The sequence below is a fragment of the Chlamydotis macqueenii genome, chromosome 19 (genome assembly GCF_036417535.1).
Source record: "Chlamydotis macqueenii isolate bChlMac1 chromosome 19, bChlMac1.mat, whole genome shotgun sequence".
Taxonomy (NCBI): Eukaryota; Metazoa; Chordata; class Aves; order Otidiformes; family Otididae; genus Chlamydotis; species Chlamydotis macqueenii.
Genome location: NC_141574.1, coordinates 9,230,522 through 9,249,256, shown reverse-complemented (window position 1 = coordinate 9,249,256; position 18,735 = coordinate 9,230,522). Strand labels below are relative to the sequence as shown.

Sequence of the window (18,735 nt, the reverse complement as noted above, 5' to 3'; positions counted from 1 at the left end):
CAACATAAAATCCTACTGCTGTGCACACACGCAAGCCGGTTCCAGAAACAGTCCAAGCTTGTGCAGCAACTTCTAAACCGCTGCATTACTGCTAATGAGGAAGGTGGCGTCAGAGAATAAGTACAAGCAAAATCTGACACTCAAGGCTAAAATCTTGAGAATCAAGTGGAGAAATGTCACAGGCAGGAGGAATCGCCAATGCACAGCCCTGCAGACAACTGCAGTGACCTGGAAGGTGAACGTGTGTGAAGAGATGGCTCAGCAGAGGCCAAGCACAAGAGGAGGTCATAGGGTGACACTTGTGGGGACACCAATGACCAGGTCACAGAGTGTGCTTGAGCAGGGAGAACCTGGACCAGCGGTGGTCTCAGAGCCTTAATGACCATCCTACAGCTCAGCCTGGCTCCTGCCGGAATGAAGGAAAGGAGGAGCGGCCAGCCTGACGCTGGAGGTGAAACCACTGCCCGCAGGAGAGCAGAGGAGTGCCTTGCAGCACGGAGCAGAGAATGAGCACCGGAATAGTCTATCTGCAGGAAGAACTGAAGATTTTTAGCTAGACTTCTCTGTTTCATTCCCTGCCCTAGAAAGGAGGAGGAGGAAATTTCAGTGTTTGGGATATCGCTAAGGAAGTGTTCCTGTCCTTCCCAAGATAATTTTATTCACAGTGTGTAACACACACAAGGAAAAACAAGTGTTACGAACAAGTCTCCTGTGGGAAATGATGGTTAAAAAAGTCCTTAGACTGAAGGCAAATAACAGTGGCTATTAGTCTGAGAGACTTATAAAAAATAGCAATGGGACTTGAATGTGAAAAGGATGCACCCGCAGGAAATCAGAACATGCACTGCACCCAGAAGACAGGGACATCAGCTGGCCATTTATTCCCTCTTGTATCCAGACACCTTAATTCCCAACATTTCCCTTACTCTTCATTATGAACCAAAATCTAGCACTGAATCAGCCCCGCTGCCTGCAGTAGCCAGAATTGAGGCTGTTCTAAAATAGAAATTTAGAAATTCTAAACCACTTTTCATTTTTGGGAACGGATATGATTATCCTCCAAAAGCATCAGACAATAAATCACTCCACAAATCGACCTGATAAATCGGAAGCAGAGGATGAACAGCCAGGCGTGCGCTGCCGATTGCTTTCTCTTATGGATGACGTGACATTTTAGGCTAAAACCAGCTTTGAAAATGTAAAGTCGCCAACAAATATAACCCCCGATACAGCTTGCCTCGCACCTTCCCTTCTAAGGCATCGTGTTGACCTTTTATACCAACAAATCATGTTAATATTGAATTTGTTTCATTTTTAACCCAACATATTCTGTAAGTGCACGTTTTACAAAAAGCAGTTTCCTCCCACCCTAGGCGTAGTTCTTCCCACCAGTCCAGCTGGGCTTTCTCACCTAGGTTTCACATAATCCCCTCACCCACATCTGCATCTCAACTCCAGAACTTTACCAGGGCCCATATACACGTTTGTGCTGTCTACTTAGCAGTCGCTATTCCCTGTTGTTTTGTTCCACTCAGTCACAAGCCACCTGCTAAGACTGGAACTTCGGCATCTCCTCTCAAAAGGACACAGGACATAATTACAGCCTTGGGCTCCAAGAATGACATACTGTTTGCCAAATGGTCTGCTCTCTATTGCCAAGTTTTGGCTTTCCAGCCTCCTCTCAACGATAGCATCCTGAGCTGTCGGACTGGGATTTGGCAAGACCCCACCTAGCATCGCACTTGGTGTCTTCTCTCCATCATGAGTAACAAAAAGTGGGGGTTGCCAGCACAGCCAGTGCCAGTTCTTCAGCATGGAGCCGTGTGTGGGATTCCTTTCTTTGTTCTGCCAGTTGGTAGGTGGCAAAACCCTTCAAAACATTTACCCAAAACGTGGGGGTGGAAAATCAGTAATGAAGTCCTGCTGCTGCTTTGCAGTTTAATGAAAAGTCTTTGATAACATCCTAATCATGGAAGTTCACCTCTTTTCCCTGGCCATGTAACGCGGATCTCAGACCATGAGGAGTGACTTTGCTAAATAAACTCCAGCTCGTGGCATTTTTACAACGGAATACAAACAGCATGTGTGGAGCCGTGGCAGCCAGCTGGATGGAGTCCAGCCAGAGAAAACGCTCGCTTTCTGGAGAACGAACAGTACAGCTGCAGTGGGCACGGTCCAAAACCCAAAATCCCTGTGTCTCCATCCGAGCGCAGGAGACAATGAAGGATAAAAGGGAACTTGGTTACCTTTCTTGGGAAGCGCGTGCTGGGGTTTTGGAACGCTGGACAGGCTGTTGATGTGATAAAAGCTCAGGCAGGGTGAAGCCCTAGAAAGAGGGCTTGCTTCTGTGTTACTGTCCCTCCTGAACAGCATGAGTGGTTAAATTAAACTGATTTACTAATTAGGCAGTGTAATGGTAACAGCATCTTTGAAATCATCATTTCATCTGCCCCGTCTCATTGCCAAGCTGAACATCTCAATTCCTCTGCAACTGTTTGATTTTTCTAAATTTCTGACGCTGCTTCTTCGGCACAAATCTTGCTACATGAAGGATATTTCCACTGCAGTATCTGGCACAAATACCTGATTTTTATCATTACAAATTTGATACAAGCCAGGTTCTCCCAGTTCCTTAACACAGTACTACCTGTAACCCCTATATCCCCCCACAATGGTTTGGGGGTCACCCCCTCTGAATTCAGAGATGCATATGAAAGGTTTATTTGATTATTTTTTTTAAAATTACAGTTTAAAAGTTATTTCAATTTTAACCCTGGCATGTTGGGATGTTGGAGAATGTCCTGGTTTCAGACAGCAAATGGACTTTGTACGTCTCTTGGTGTCAAGCAACACTGGCCTCCAGACACGTGCCCTGCAGAGGGGTGAAAGTCTATTACTTGTTTTTATTAACCGCCTTTCTCTCCAGGTCTGCTCTGCCCAGAGATTTTCTAAGTTAACTGGAAACTGGCCTTTCTCCTGTCTCAGCAGGAGATGCCTTGTGCCATGGGGAATGTGGAACTGGGGAACATGGAATGGAGGAACGTGGCTCATGTGACAGGGCACAGGTACTTAAAAGTGTCGGGATGGGGAATGCCCATGTACTTTAGAAATAAGGTCTGTGGCAGAGGACCAGAGTTGGGGGGCACGTCCTTTAGCAGCGTCCCTGTCCCCCACCTCTCCTGGCGGTACATCCAGGAGAAGGAAGCCATTCCCCCACACTGCAGGAATCAGACACCTCGTTCCAGAAGGTGCTCAGCACCAGGAGAACTCGATGTCCATACTGGGAGGGTGTAGGGTCTTTGGCAGCTCAGAGGAAGAAGCCACTTCTTCAGTGAGATCTTTAGTGCACAGGAAGGGTGACCTAGCAGATGGGATGGAGCTTGAAATACTTGAGCAAAACAACCATCAGCTCTGGGTTTCTGGGCTTGCTTTAATGAGATACTTGTACATATTTAAACATCCGTTTATCAAAAATACCAAGACCCTGCACTTCTAACCAAAGTCATGGGAAATGACAGGTGCACAGCAGCTCTGGAAAAAAAGAGAACATGCTGTGAACCCTTGGCAAGGAGTGTTTTATATATGGGAAGTCATTTGGTTTTTAAGGGCAGATTTAAATCTTGTCTGTTGCTGAGTCATCAGAAGTGGGAAGCTTGTTAGCTCGTTGCAACGAGGAGATAAATCCCGTGTGGATTTGTCTCCAGGTGCTTAATTCTCCCCTTTTTTCTGCAGCTGACAGCCATGTCAAAGATTTGGCCTTTCCAAGCACCATGAAAAAGGCTTTTAATTACTCAGCTCAGCCAGGACCAGAGAAATCCTCAACTTAAAGTTACTGCTTGAAAAAGCAGATAATGAGGGTGAGGGGCTGGGGGCTCTCTTCCCCACATTATTTCCCTGACACGTGTACATCCAAGGTTGGACTGCAAGGGCAGGTCCCATTTTAGCAGCACAATCTGTGCCATATGCAAACACGAAGGCGGGGGAAGATCTCTACAGGAGGAGTGGTACCGTTAGGGCTACAGATCACCAGTCAAGCAGCCGGCACTTGGTGAAGAAGGAACAATAAAAACCATAAAAGTGGATCACATTTCATCTACTGGCTCCATCAGGTGATGGAAGATGCTGCCTATACACACTCATCTGTAGTATAAATATTAGGCAAGACACCTCCGTGCCAGCCTTAATCCCACCGCAGCAGTGGAATATCTGCTGATGGTATGTAAAACAGAGAGTGACGCTGGGAGAATAATTTGCCCGTTTTTGTTACAGGATTCACTTGCCTTTTTGAACTGAGGTTTATCTCGCATCCTGCTTTGGCAGAGGAGACAGTGCTACGCAATCACCAGCAAGGACACAACGGGCTGTGTTTGATGAATGGCTGCGCAGGTCAGACAGGGACAGAAAGCCCAGACTGCAGCATCACGTTGCAACGATCCACTTCATGCCATGACCCTGCTTTTAAGTCAGACAGCAGTGGAGTTGAGCCCCATCAGGCCGTGGCCTGTTTTAATCTAGCAAACTAACCTGGAAAAAATGTTATTCCAGAGTAAGCATGTCCACAGATCTACTCTGAAGTAGCCATAGCATTTTGAATCAGAAAATTTGAATTTTATATCATAATACATTAATTCAGCTTCCTCAGGCAGGCAAGTCTTTACATATAGAACCACTTTCTATACATATATATTTACCTGGATGGGTAAATACCTTCAAAACCAAATCCACAAAAAAGCTGTCTCAAACTGGGACAAGAAGGCTGTGAAATCGACACCTCCAATTATAACTTTCATTAAAAAGTATCTTAATTGCTGCATTTACTACCATTTTCCTTGAGGTGCCCCTAATCGAATGCTGATCTGCCTTCCCTGATACTCCGCACCAGTGATAATTAACACTGTTCTGCTAACTACTTGCTAAAGGAAGGTCATTAGCATTCTCGCTATTTAAGTAGCTCATTAGATCTGGTTTATCAACCTACTCACAAAAGAAAGTAGAGGAAGGGAGAAAAGTTAACGCTGACAAGTGAGAGGCTTATTAATTTTTTTTTTTCCAGGTCACATTAGGAGTTGCACAAAACCCCTTCAAATCAAACCAGAGCTGCTCAGACTTGCTTCCAATTAATTACCAGGTCAACACTGCCGTTTGCATCACTAGAGATGGGCAGAGCTTTTGTGTGACCCTGAGCGCACAGATGAGTGGTGGGGACCTGCTCTCACAGACCGGGGCACAGCATCCTGACGCTGCTTGGCCGGAGGTTGTGTCCCTCAGCCGAGGAGATCAGGACAGGTGGGAACGACCACCAGTGGAGTACAGGGAGTAGATTTTAGCCCACCAAAAGGTGCTGGGGGAGAAAAACTGATCTTTGGCACTTTAAAACTCCATCCTCACACACGGGTGTTGCTGGGTGACAAGCAGCTACAGACAGGTTTCAATCCCTACACCTGATGGATGGTTGCGCGGGGGAGACGAGGAAGAATTCAATACAGTTGGAAGCTAACAAGAGAGCCAGCAGCACCAGAGCAGCAAGGACCGCGTGTGCCCACAGCAGCAATTTCCCCACAAATGAGAGAGCAAAGCCTGCCGTTGGTGTTGGTTCTCATCACAGCCAGGGCGAGAAGCAAGGCGAGGATGGAAGAGGAAAGCACCGCTGTGCTCAGATAGGGAGCAAATGACAGACTTGAAGGAAGGAAAGAAAAAGTACCAAGGCACAGCCTCAAAAGGAAAAAAAATCACTGCCTGTACTCGGTTTTCCTGAAGCTCAAGGGTACGGTCAGCACGTGGAGGGAAACCGCTGCGTGCATGAAGGAATCACGTAAACCCTGAGTGGGGAAGACAGGTTCATGCACGCATGGCCACAGGTGAACGGAAGGAATAGAAGACTCACTGGCACTTCTTACAACTATTTAATTTTAAAGGGCAACACAAATATAACCAGAATTAATAATACAAAGAGCTGCAGCTATGATGCAGCCTGAGAAGAGTTACTGTTGTTTCACATCCTGCTGCCAGCTACTCCCACTCAGCTCTTCTGAGTCCAAAGTGCTGGCTAGGTGTTGGGGCACAGGAAGAGGGGTGAGAAGACCTTTATCTGATGTTCAACATGAGTGGTGGGGTTTGGGGTATTTCCCTTAACTATTCTGTGCTTCAGCAACCGTGTCTGCATAGCAGGACCTTCCAAGGATGGTCTGCAGGTTATCACAAAGGCCCTGAAAAAGTTAGTTATCTAGGAATAAAAACCGTTTCATCTAATGAGATACTGCAGCAGTGCCTGTCCGTATTTGTGAATAAATAGGCGCACTGATTTACAGTAATTGATCTCAGTGCTGGCAGGTAGTAAAACCTTACAGAAATTACAGCTGCCACCCTAAAGCTGCATTTGCATACCTTCTTTGTGAGCCAATCTTAAGCCTTTTCACCATAATAAAGTTATGAATATTTAAAGAGACATGAAAAATAACCACACATACATGCTTCCTTCCACTTAGCTTTTAAAAAGTAACATGGATTTGGAGCTTTGGGTGGTTGTAAGGAGCTGCATCGCAAGATGTGGAACTGGGGGAGATTACAGAACAATCGGAGTCTGACCTTCAGCTCTCAGCACACCAGAGCACGGCAGCAATCGCACACATGGGGCTGCAGCTGTTAAGCACTTTCTGCATTCCACACAAGGATTATAAGATCAATACAACATTTATTGGTATCTAACAGAGACAGCTGCCTGTGACAGCTTAGCCCTACAAGGACACGGCTATCTGATTTTTTATTAAGAGCTCTGCTAGAGGGAATCTCACTATGAACTCACCAAAACTATGTGAGATTCCAGCCACATTTGATCAAAACACTGCTCATTTAGTGAGGGAGCTTCGGGAGGATTTCACAGGTAGTCAGAGGAAATGGCAGATCCTCAGGATCTCAGGTGAACCCGGATCAGAAGGCTGAATTTCACCGATTCTGAGCATTCCTGTTACTGCCACCTCTCTGTTTCAAGACTTACACGCTGCTCTTGGTCTGCCTTATGGTAACTGGAGTATCAGCAGTGTGAGTTGATGTCCTCAGGCTGGGGATTGCCAGAAGGATATGGGAACTGGGTTCCCAAATTTCCCTTAAAGCCAACAGGAGGAGGCTGCTTAGCTCCCACACACCACCTTGAAAATCCTAGTCATAATCCAAGCCACTTCTGGAACCTGCCCAAGTGAGATTTCAGTCCCGAATGAAGGTCTCCATCCTACAATGCAGATGGACAATTCCCATAACGAACACCTGCAGTTTTTAACCATCAAGTTGATTGCTTCTCTCAGCTCTGGTGGAGAAGCTGGCTATTTGTCCTTTCACTTGAAACAGTATTTGTTTTTCTGTGTTACGCGAAAGCCGCAGTTGACCTTTCAGTCATTGTGGCACAGGGAGCATGAGTCAGCCGAGCCAGTCCAGAGGCTACAGAAAGCGATGCTGGTGCGAGCGCTTCGCTCCTGCTCTCCTGCCACAGAGCCTCGTCCTTGAGTAGTCTCCTCCCAAATGAGAACTGCCCAACAAGTACAGCATTAGCAAAGAGTAATTCAAAATCGTAATTAATGTTTTCCCAGTCTAAAGAAAGCCCAAGGCAGCTATTAAATTGGGGTTAGGCATATTTCAGGCAGGCATCCTTAAGTAACTCACAACTTGTTTGATCTCTGAATGCCAGAAGGGCAAGGCACATTATTTTCTACAACCAACGTCCTTTATTTTAGTCTGTGACACTAAAGAGCCCTGGGCAACTTTCAAGATGAACTGCAGTCATTCAGGATCCTCGCCATTCCCCCTGGACATCCCTCTCACGTAAGAAAAAGAATTAGCGTGCAGCGGAGCCACCCGAGAGCCTCGTCCGCACCTGAGACCCTGCCTCTCATCGCGGGCGCCTGCCTTGGAGCGCGCTGGCCTGCTTATTTCATTCTCCTCTCGACATCCCCCGTGTCACCTGCCCTGCACAGAGTAGTCTCTTCCAGCACTTCCTTTGTTCTTGCCACTTTCAAATAATTTCTAAAATAAGATCATTTCTCCCTGGGTGCCCAGAACATTGAAGTAAATAAAGAGTAAGCCAAATTGCACATATTTATTCTCTTGAGACATTTCTCATTTCTTTGGTTCATTCAGCCTTATCTGTATCTGTCTCTTCATCTATGCCTCAGAGTAACTATATCATTTGGGGAGCTGGCATTCAAGAGTAAATATTTTTATCTATTTAAATATATATACACAAAATCAAATATATATAAATAAATATGTATAGAGACACACACCAGTGTCTATGGGATGAATAGATGAGAAATTACAGTTGCAAAAAAAAAAAAAAAAAGGTCCAGCAGCTGTGTCACACAGCAGTACTGAGCTGGAAGAGCACAAGAGCACAACAAAGTTCTGTCTCTCAGGTGACGGGACTAGTGAAGATCCCAGTTACATCACTGGGAAACTGTAGTACCTTCAACACAACATGGGCAGTGCCACTTATGGCTTTACATGGAAGCCACTATATTTTATAAGTGATGATCTGTGTTCTCTGAGACTCAATGCGTCAACCTCCACAGAAGGACGCAAGGGAAAGAAATTACCCCAGTATATTTAGGTTTCTTTTCCTCATGAAATTTCCCAGGCCTTATCTTTTCAGCTGGGGATGTTCTCTCATTGCCAGCTTTTGGAGCAGGGTCTTTTGTTTTGCTCTGCACTAGGATACTGGTGGCATAATAACAGAGATCTCCAGTCAGACCAAGGCCAACGACTGCAGCAGTAATAGAAAGGAATACTAAAAGTAAAAAAAAAGCATACACACCGGAAACAAATACACATAAAAACCCCCAAACGCACACACCCATCCTGCCATGGATTTTCCACCATCGTTTATTATCACACAAACCAGGTTCAGAATATCAGCAGGTCAGAACAGCTGCATGTTGCTGCCCATAAACAGATATTTGGTTTATGAGACCAGGTTAACAGTTAAACACACACACAGACTGTTCCAGTCTAATTTTTAACAGACCTACGGCCCCACCACAGAAGCAACTGCTCTCCCTTTACAGAGCTGTCTATAAACTTTACAAATGCCCTAGGCTAAAAAGATTTAGAAGCTCACTTCTCATGCCCAAGTGGTCCTTCCAGGTTTGAATCGTAGCCTGCTGATAACGTAAGCATGTAAAAAAATTGCATTGCACTGTACTGCTTCCCATTCTGCTGATAAATGCAGGCCTTCCTTCCCTAGCACGGTTTAACTTGGCAGTTTAGATAAGCAGTTAGTAAACAAAAGCAAACACAGGCAGAAAACACTGCCAGAACCTGCTGTGAGCACTTACAAATCCAATCAGATACGGACTGCCAGCATCTCCCAGGAGGTGCGAAGTGAAACTCTGCAAGGCCACTGCGGTTGCACGGCGTGTCGGAATGACCACGTACTGCAAAAAAGGGAAAAAAAAATACATAAGGAAACTGAAGTAAGAACCTGTCCAGCTGTCTTGTATTGCTCAGTTTATACCCAGGTCACAGCAATGTAAACAAACTCCCTCAGAAGCCACAGTCCAGTCCACAGGTGACTCAAGCAACTGGGGAGCTCAGCTCCCCTTGCCGGCTTTCCAGTATTCCTGATGGCAGGTGTTGAGGGAAGGAGGCTCTGCCCGATCTGCACTTCTCTCAGCAGCAATGAGGAGTGAGTTTGACTAACACCTTTGCCCACAGGACACTTTCCTATTGCTCCTCAGCCTGGATTTTCCTTGGCTGATGGGGAGAGTGACATTTGAGGTTGCCTGCAGCACGTAACTTGTCCATCGCTGCCAGCCTTCCAAAGGAGGACTTTGCTGTAACCTGGGCTGTTGTGTGTTTCCCACAATACAGAGATCATTTTGTTTCCTCCACCATAAGCCATTCACATCAGTATGAAAGGTCACACATCCTCCCCTCCCACTCCATCTCTAGCCACCTTATATTTTTCTCAAAAAATCTGTGATTCCACTTGTGAAACCTGACAAAGATACATTCTGGAAATCTTCCAGAGCCAAGATGTTACAGTTTGGTCCCCACTCCTCTAACAGGACATGACACCCTCAACCACATCATACAGAATCAATCTGACTTCAGGATCAGTGGAGAACACAAATTACTTCCCCTTTAAGGGACCAGAGCTCACAGAAAACAGAGCCCTAACCATGGAATGGGATGGAAGATTAAAAAAGAAAACAGACCAACAAACCCTTGTCCTGTGGAATGACCTTATTTTTATAATATACACTCAGGAGCAGAAAAAAGTAATTGTCTATTAGTGAAAGAAGCTGGCTAAGAACATCCGCATCAAGTCCACATATCCCAGTTTATAAATTGATCCTGTCTTAAAGGCTGTAAGCAATGAAGACTTCAGTAGGTCTCTAAATCCAAGTGAGCTTTGTTTCCACTTCTAAGCACTGAATCTTGCTCTGCCATTTTCCATGTCTCTGAAGAGCTGTCTCCCCTGCCAAAGGTGACTCTCTTGTTTAGCTGTTCATAGACCGTGATCCCTTTTACTCGTCCACTTTCCCCGATGGGCTGCCTTTGGTCTTCCTTTAGAAGCCATGCCTTCCCAGACATGGGTCTCACCCTTGCAATCCTTTCCTGAACTTGTTAATTAATTAAATGTGACATTTCAGGACCGGCATATCCCCAGCTAGCGATACACAGAGATGAATTTACCTGAGCTGACTGAGGTGGGGAGAACGCACTGCTCAACAGCGACTCATGGCAGGACGCAGGACCCAAAGCCCTGTTCCAGTGCTGTACCACTTCCTCCTAGGGAAGGGGAACTGCCCTGTCTGCAGTGGAAAGAGCTAGCCATTAAAAACGGAGAGAAAAGAAATAGCGTTGAGAAAATCCACGCTAGAAGAGAACCGATACCTATTTAAAATGATCGTCTCATTCCAAGCAGAGACAATTACGAACGACGGGTAAAATGAGATTAAATGCTTTTCCTTAGGCTTGTACCATGTGCTTTCAGATTGACCTGCCCCTAACCCTTTTCTTTCCTTACTCGTTCGACAAAGCTGCAAACGCACGCTGCTAACGCACTGTGAAGCCACACGTTAAGTGGGTATGCTGTTCAATTCCTGGTGTGCAACCGAAGAGCAGAAGAGGATCAGAGCCACAGCAGCCACCTGGCTACGGGTGTTAGAGACCGTCCTCCTTGCATCCATGGCAAAAAGTCTCACAGAAATCTCAAGAGGAAAATAAGCTCTAGACTCTATTAGAGACACAGAAACGCACCGAAGGTCACACTGTGACACAGCAGGAGAGCCACACAATTCATTACTATTCCCCGCAGACGCAGGGTAATGGGTGCAACCTAGATAGATTAGACAGAAGGGGGAAAAAAAAAAAAAAAAAAAATTATTGTTCTTCTTCCCATCTGGCCCCAGTTCACACAGGTGGGATGGAGACGCATTCTACAAGAGCCGCTGGAGAAAAGGGCAGCTGAGAAGATAAAGTGAAACCTAGTTCAAGAGTCCAGAGTTGTGCAGACCTCTGAAATAGGGAATTTTAAAGTTAAGTTAAAATATTTTTCTTTCTATTAAGTTTATGTTAACAAATCTGGAGAAGAAAGCCTGCCTGGCTCTATATTCTATCCATTTTCTTAGCAAAATGACAATGGAAATGGTAAATTTATTCCAAACTTAACATTTTCAGGGAGAAGCAGTGAATTGGTGCCAGCTGGTGAATGAAGTTTGAATGACACCTGCAGCGTGTGTGTGTGTGCACATAAATATATATTTATACACACAAACACACATATATTATCCATAATTTTGCACGTGTATCTGTATTATACATACATGTAGCTTTGCAAGTAGCAATACAACTTGCAGCAAGTTTTCCGTTTGCCTAGCTGAGGAAGTTTGGCACTATAAAGTGCCAAAAGCCAGTAAATTTAGTCTGACAACCCAGTGACAACCACCCACACACCACACCACCCCTAAAGCAAAAACCCAACACGCAGCAAGCAAACGAACACGAGATTTTTTCCTCCTCCTCTAAAAAGAAAGATTGCAAAGAAAAGGCTTAAGCCAGCATCTCCAAAAGACAAAAAAAAATACACCACCCTGACCTTGCAAAATAAAAAGCATTTTATTCTGATGGAGAGGAAATAGTTGGTAGCACACATTATCTACTGTTCTAGGAAGACAGCAGTAAATTACAGCTCTAAATGGGCATTTTGGTATTAAAATAGACCTAAATTCAAACCATGCACGGCCTGGTTTGAGCATCCCACAGAACCTGGAGGTGGGAGAGCCACAGCAGCCGAGGCTGAAGGCCATGGGATGGTCCCGGCTCATCTCCGGCTCCAGGTTTGGAGGATGGGCAGGGAAGCTGACCAAGCAGCTTTGGCAAACCTCTCCTCTTTAAATAGAGATCCAGAAAGGCCACGGCTTACTGCTGACATCCCCTTCCTGTCGTGAAACCAGCAGAATGAGTTGGTCTGAAATAAGTTACCAGCAAAGCCAAGGAGAGATCACTCTTCTCCCAGTAAAAGTCACACACCAACGTTGTGAGTCCTGATGTTTTTGTCTCACCTTTGATAGAAAGCTCTACTCTCTGAAGCAACAGACAGAAACCTTCAGGACAACACACACTGGCGTCTCAGCACTGAAGGCAAAGAAAACACCTGCTAACTCCATTCCAGCACTGGCAGAGCGTGGCCATAAACCCAGGAGCCCCTGTTGTAAGCACTGATCAGAAAAGGCAAAGGCTGTAATGCAGAGAAACCACCCTGAGACACCCTTCACTCCAGCTAGGCAGACACTGGCTAAAAAAATACTTTTAAATGAAGTAAAAGGGGACTGACCTGGTCTCCAAACCGCAGCACAACATGGAGCAGTACGCACCCATCTGCAACCCTTGGCCCACAGAAAGCAGGGCCATCCCTGGGCACGTCCATCCTGGTCCGAGCTGCGCCCAAGCGTTTGGAGTGGGCTGCACTCCTCACCCCGCCTTAAAATCTAAACCGCAGCACCCAGGTTACTGATGTGCTGAGGCACACTGAGAGAAGCTACAGCGAGAACTTCGGGAAGTGCTATTTATCTTTGGCTGTAAAAATAGGGTGGTGTTTTATACTACATAAATAAGTGGTTTTTATTTATAGGGAAGGTAATCAGAACAAAAGCAAGATTCCTCCCTGCCTACGGCACAGCTGAGCGTCAGTCTATGACCATTTCAAGCCTAAAGGAAGACTTTGACTCTACAGCAAAACATCAAGGCTAGTCTCTTCCATGGCACACCTCAGAATCATTTAGGAAGAACTAATGTTTTAAGAGAAAAAAATAAATATGCAGAGTATTTTCTGCATGAGTGTCAGGACTTTGCATAAACTGGAGGATGGCTTTTCTCAACAAAGACCTGAAGAGACTGTGATCACAAGAGCTGAGGCCCTTTAAATTGTCTGCTGGCTCTTACCCAGGAATGCCACCAAGCCTCTGCCATCATCTTCATTTCTGAGATGCGCTATGGAGGAAAAACCCCACTACCAGGACCAGATTCCACAAAGTCCCACACACGCAGCACGTCTCAGAACGTCACACGCTCTCCTGCTGCACGGAAGCTCATTCATTCTTGCGGTTACAAGGCAGTTTTAATGCTACTTTGGGGTTCTGGTAATTTTGAGGCCAATTTGCAAAGATGGCTGATAAAATCTATTTCATAATTAGCATGCTCCACAAGAACCAACCCCCGTCCCTAAGCACTAGCTGAGCATGTGCCTGGGAGGAGATCTGGAGAGTTGTGCTCAGGAGAATAAGGCCTGTTTTGTACAAATTTGCATGTGGAATCAATATCAAGCCTTCTAAAATCTCCGGCAGCGCCGTACATTCTGCAGCGCCAACAGTTTATCAAACCTAGCACTCAGCACCTTTTCCTGCAGACAGTTTGAGGAGCTGCATACGGACCGCTGCACTGGCAGGAACAGTAGATGCAACGGAAGCACGAAGCAATGAAGAGCCAACAATTAAATTTGAAGGTAATAAGCAAACAGCCTTGTTTTGCCAAGGAAATTAAACATGCAAAATCTCTGAAGATGCTTACCACCTTGCCAGATAGGGCTCTTAAGCAGTCATGAGATCTGTAAGTCTTGGGAGAGCTGTGCTAAATCATTGCGGATGCAATTTCCAAAAAGCCTCAATTCTGGCATAATGAAATCAGCGGGAACAGTGTTCAGCCAGTATTGAGAGCTTTTCAGCCATGAAAACAGGATAATATTTATGTATATGATGAAAGTGTTGTTAGGCTTACGCTAACAATGCTTTTAAACTCCTTACCAGCCTCAGGCAAGAACAGACACACTTTTGATTACACCAAATAAATAGTAATGAGCAGAAATTAATTTGCCAAACATTTAAAGTGCATTTCGCTAAAGCATATCCACACCTTTCTCTGGGTAGGACTTCTTACAAAGCTGTCTGTCAAAGATGGTTACGGCCCTGGCTCTCACCTGTCGTCTGGTTGAACACCCTCTGAAACCCTTGTGTCGTATTTCTGCATCTCAGCCCATCTGTTTACAGCCTTGCATTGCTCTAAGCGAATGTTTACATTTATTTGTACAGCGCTTTTCCAGGTCAACTCATGCTGATAATGCATTACGCTGGGCATACGTGGCACTCCGGTCATTTGTCTGAGCAGACAAGAGAATAGCTGCCTTAAGAGTTGGCATCAATTACCAAAATCCAATTTTAAAACATGGTTTTTGTTTCTTTGCTGTGTTTTGGAAATTAGAACTAAGAAATTATTACTAATTATTTCCCATTATTTTTTATGGAGTTCTTTTGCACTAAAGCAACATAAATAACCGCAAATGCATCCCTACAAAATGCAACTGACTCTAGGATGCTGGTCACATAAGACAGATGGCAAACCCTATAAAAGCAATTAAAAAGTTACAGATACTGAAGTCACATTGAAATCAACACAAAATATCTCAGTAATTAAAATGGGGCAACGACGGCATCCTTAGTACACCTGATATAACAAAGCAGCTGGTTGAAAAAAAACACCTTTTGGGGTTAGCTTGAGACAATATAGGTCACGTTTCAGCTCTCTCTGGCCCAGACTTTCTGGAGGACCTTGACCATGTCTGACAGGTACGCTCCATCCAGCTGCGTGGTTGGCAGCAGAGATGACTGCCTCAGCTGCTCTTCGAGAATCATTGCTGGAGGACTGCAGATGTGGTCCATGGCCAGGCCCTTACCTGTTTCAGCCACTGCTAGTGAGGACAGAAAAGATTTGCTATTCAAGCCCGTCAGCTAATTCTGACCAGGAACGTCGCAGCCAAAGGCAGGATGCAACAGGCAGCTCTGGCAGGAGACAGTAATGAGCAACTCCAAATATTGTGCTACAGTTTCTTCCTCAACACAGCTGTCTGTGTGCACATCTGCCTAAGTGCTGAGATACCGCTTCATGAGCGGCCACAGCAGCCTTGAACTCGGCACAAGCCGCCAACCCCATGTAAGCACAGTGCCCGCCCGCTCGGCCCGTGCAGAGCTCTGTCACACTGAACTGGTAGGAGGGACAAACCTCAGCCAATTAAAAACTATCTAGTGCTGCTGAAGTACACTGGCAACCTTTGTTTCCCTGTGCTTTATCTACATCTGAGAGAAGTGCAACCACTCCACCTCCCAAAGCGTTCTCTGCACAGAGGCATTGAAGATTGAAATTTCACCAGGCAATGCAGTTACGGCAACTACAGAGCTACCTGAAAATATAAACACAATCTTGAACTTAAACCATAAACAGAACTTAAGCAGAAGCTTGAAGTTCTTTGCTGAAGCGATATATCAACACCATTATCTGCACATCTAGGGATAGGGAGCCAGATTGTTTTCTCACTGATGTTTGCATAAGCACAAAACACAAGTCAAGGGAGCTTTCTGTTGATGTCAGACTGATTGTATTTTTAGTTCTGTCAACAAGTTACCAAAAGACCTTGGGCAAGTCCTGTAATGGTTCTGTGCCCCAGTTTCTGCCTTTCTCATACAATAAGCAACAAGTAACCTCCCTGACAACGGGATTCCAACACACAGTCTGTTTGATAGGCTCTACACGTCTCTGATAGAAGCACTACAAAGCACGCAAGGCTCTAACAGACGCCCAGACTATTTCATGTGAAATCTAGCTGCTGAGGTCAGCCTGCCAATCTGAAAGACTTAAAAAGCTCTGTGGTGGAGAAAGAATGGAACACTAAGGACATGAGGTGAAAAGTTCCTGACGGTTTCCTCTTGGACAAGGTGGACATCATCCAAAAATTCTTTATACTTTCTTTTCCTCTCTCCTCTCCCAGAGGTGGCTTTCTATTGTGTATGTGTTGAATGGAAGGTTTGCTGGAGTTAAGCCAAAGAGAGAGGTAGATGGCTGTCTTTGTGGTCAGGAGAGGGAGGGAGGGAAGGATTTCCTATTGCAGAACAAAGCCCAGTTATTGATAACAAAATCCACTAATATGCTGACCGTTAGGAAATGCTAGCTGATTTCTCTGCATATGGGATTTTGCGCAAACACTTAACATTTGGGGAAAACTATCTGAATTCAGCAAGTGAAAAAAAAAAAAAAGAATAGGCTGAAGTAGGGGCTAGGTATTTGGAAGAAATTGTGAACTCCAGGTTGTTCTTGCAAGCTGACAAACTGGCCACCAGAAGAGAAAGACGCTGTTCCAAAGTACACTCACCATTAGTATGTCTGCTGTGATAGCCCAGTTTGAAAACAGAAGAGTTTCTCCAACAAAAATGCAGATCTGTTGTAACAAAACACAAAAAAAAGAGAAGATTTATTCACTTGACATTCAAGAGAAAAATAACTTGACACAAACTTTCCTTTGTTGCTTATTTGTATCAAACCTATGTAAAGGATTCTTCTACACACAACAGACTCCTGGTCACTGTTGTGGTTTATCCTAAATATTAGAAAACTATCGATTTTTATCAGAGCTCTAGAGGGTTGGCCTGCAACTTCATAAGTGTAAATGGATTATGATCTACAGAGCAACTAAATAAAAGGCTGAAACATTTGGTAACAGAAGAACATGAGAAGCCAGCAAGAAGGGATGGCCCTGGGCTTCCGTACTTAAATCAGTCTGTTCCAAAAAGCCAGTTAGAAAAGGCAAGAAGGCCACAACTCCCCAACCCACGGTCATTTTCATCACTAGGAATCAAGTTGTGTGTTAAGCTCTGTAGCAAACCAAATGAGGCTCTCAACCCACTGTGTGCAAGATTCCTTCCCTCCCCTGATAGCATGTTGCTGTTCTTTTTTTTTTTTTTGGGGGGGGGGGGGGCGTAGGTGTAGGCACTGTACCAACTCAAGCATTACATCGGTAATATCTACATACAGTCAAGACAGGACTTAAGTATGGGGTTTGCAACATCAGTGTCTTAGGGTGAAATGTAACCCCAGGAACCTGAGATGGGGCAAAGAATCTTTTGTGGGGGGAGGCAGGGGAAGAAGGGGCTTGTTTTGCTTACTGTTAACCCAAATCACTTCTGTGGTGTAGTTCACTAAATGGCTGGAAATTATCAAAAAAATTAAAACTAATTTAACTTGGCCTCATCATTAAACGTTTGTCAAACTGAGTGCAGTGGAGCGAGCGTGACACGGCTTCAGGAGGAACACTGCCTCCATCACAAAGCTTTTGACTCATATTGCAATCATGAAGTTTTTCCTTTTATGCTGTACGTTAACAATTTCGCAAAGAAATGTAGGTTCAGCAGGATGAAAAAGCAAGGATAGAAAATCTTCCGCACACACGTTTCCCTCTTCCTTTGTGTACTCTGAAGAGCAGAACACATAGACGAAACGCTACTTAAACAACCAGACTGGAACAAACTGGCTGTTCCCCACCAGTAAGAAGGCAGGCAAAACTCCTTTAAACTCCCCGAAGGTTGCTTTTTGCCCAGCTAACCCATTTCTTTTTGCGACATCTAGAGAGAAAACATTACTCCTGGAATCCCTCTTGGCAGTTGGAGATGGCAGCTATGGAGGCTGGGATTCTGGTAACTGACGACTCCCCTATTCATTGCCCTAAGTTCAGTTTTGGTTGTTGAATAAGCTACAAATCATTAATCACAGAATCATAGAATGGTTAGAGTTGGAAGGGACCTTCAAAGGACATCTAGTCCAACCCCCCTGCAAGGAGCAGGGACATCCCCGACTAGATCATGAAACAGCCAGCAAGAAATACAGGGTAGACACTGCTCTGAGGAAACATTCAGATGGATGTTGTTCTGTGGTGGTGTGAGCTTTGACAGGCTCCGACAGTCACAGCCACTGCCCTGGTCCCTGTAGCTTGCACAGGCACAGTTTGGAGTGGGAGGAGGACCTCTAAGATCGGCAACTATGGCTCTGATGTGACCACCACAACTGTCTTTCCCACACACTGGTTGAGATTGCTTAAACCCCCCAGACCATCATGTCACCGCCAGGAATAGTTCGCTTTATTTAGCAAGCCTTACGCACTGACCTACAGAAAGCTTCCTCTATTTGTTTCTAAAATTGTCTTTGTTTCCCACACATTCCCCTTCCCTATCCCCTCTTTTTGTGACTGGCTCTGCTTCCTCTGTGATGGTGCGTGAACCAGTCACTCCAGCCCAGCTGCTGAGCTAGGAAATCTCCTCCTTCCATTTTCCCACTGGCCTGCCTTGAACTTGGCTCTCCCTGGAAATGACAAGTGCCAAGCTCAGAAACACAGATCCAGTGAATCACGGCGCTGAGGAGAGTTGAAGC

The 18,735-nt window shown here is 45.2% G+C and overlaps 1 protein-coding gene across 4 annotated transcripts in view; it reads right to left on the bottom strand.

Annotated features, from left to right (window-relative positions):
* The window catches only part of LOC104476461 (SPNS lysolipid transporter 2, sphingosine-1-phosphate), a 136,103-nt gene that overhangs the window by 21,178 nt on the left and 96,190 nt on the right, over positions 1-18,735 (bottom strand). For all 4 annotated transcript variants that reach the window (XM_086763112.1, XM_086763113.1, XM_086763114.1 and 1 more), the window contains exons 9-10: positions 16,688-16,753; positions 9,321-9,419 (exon numbers count right to left, since the gene is read on the bottom strand). In XM_086763112.1, the coding sequence (XP_086619238.1) occupies positions 9,321-9,419; positions 16,688-16,753 (165 nt within the window). The remainder of the gene's footprint in view (positions 1-9,320; positions 9,420-16,687; positions 16,754-18,735) is intronic.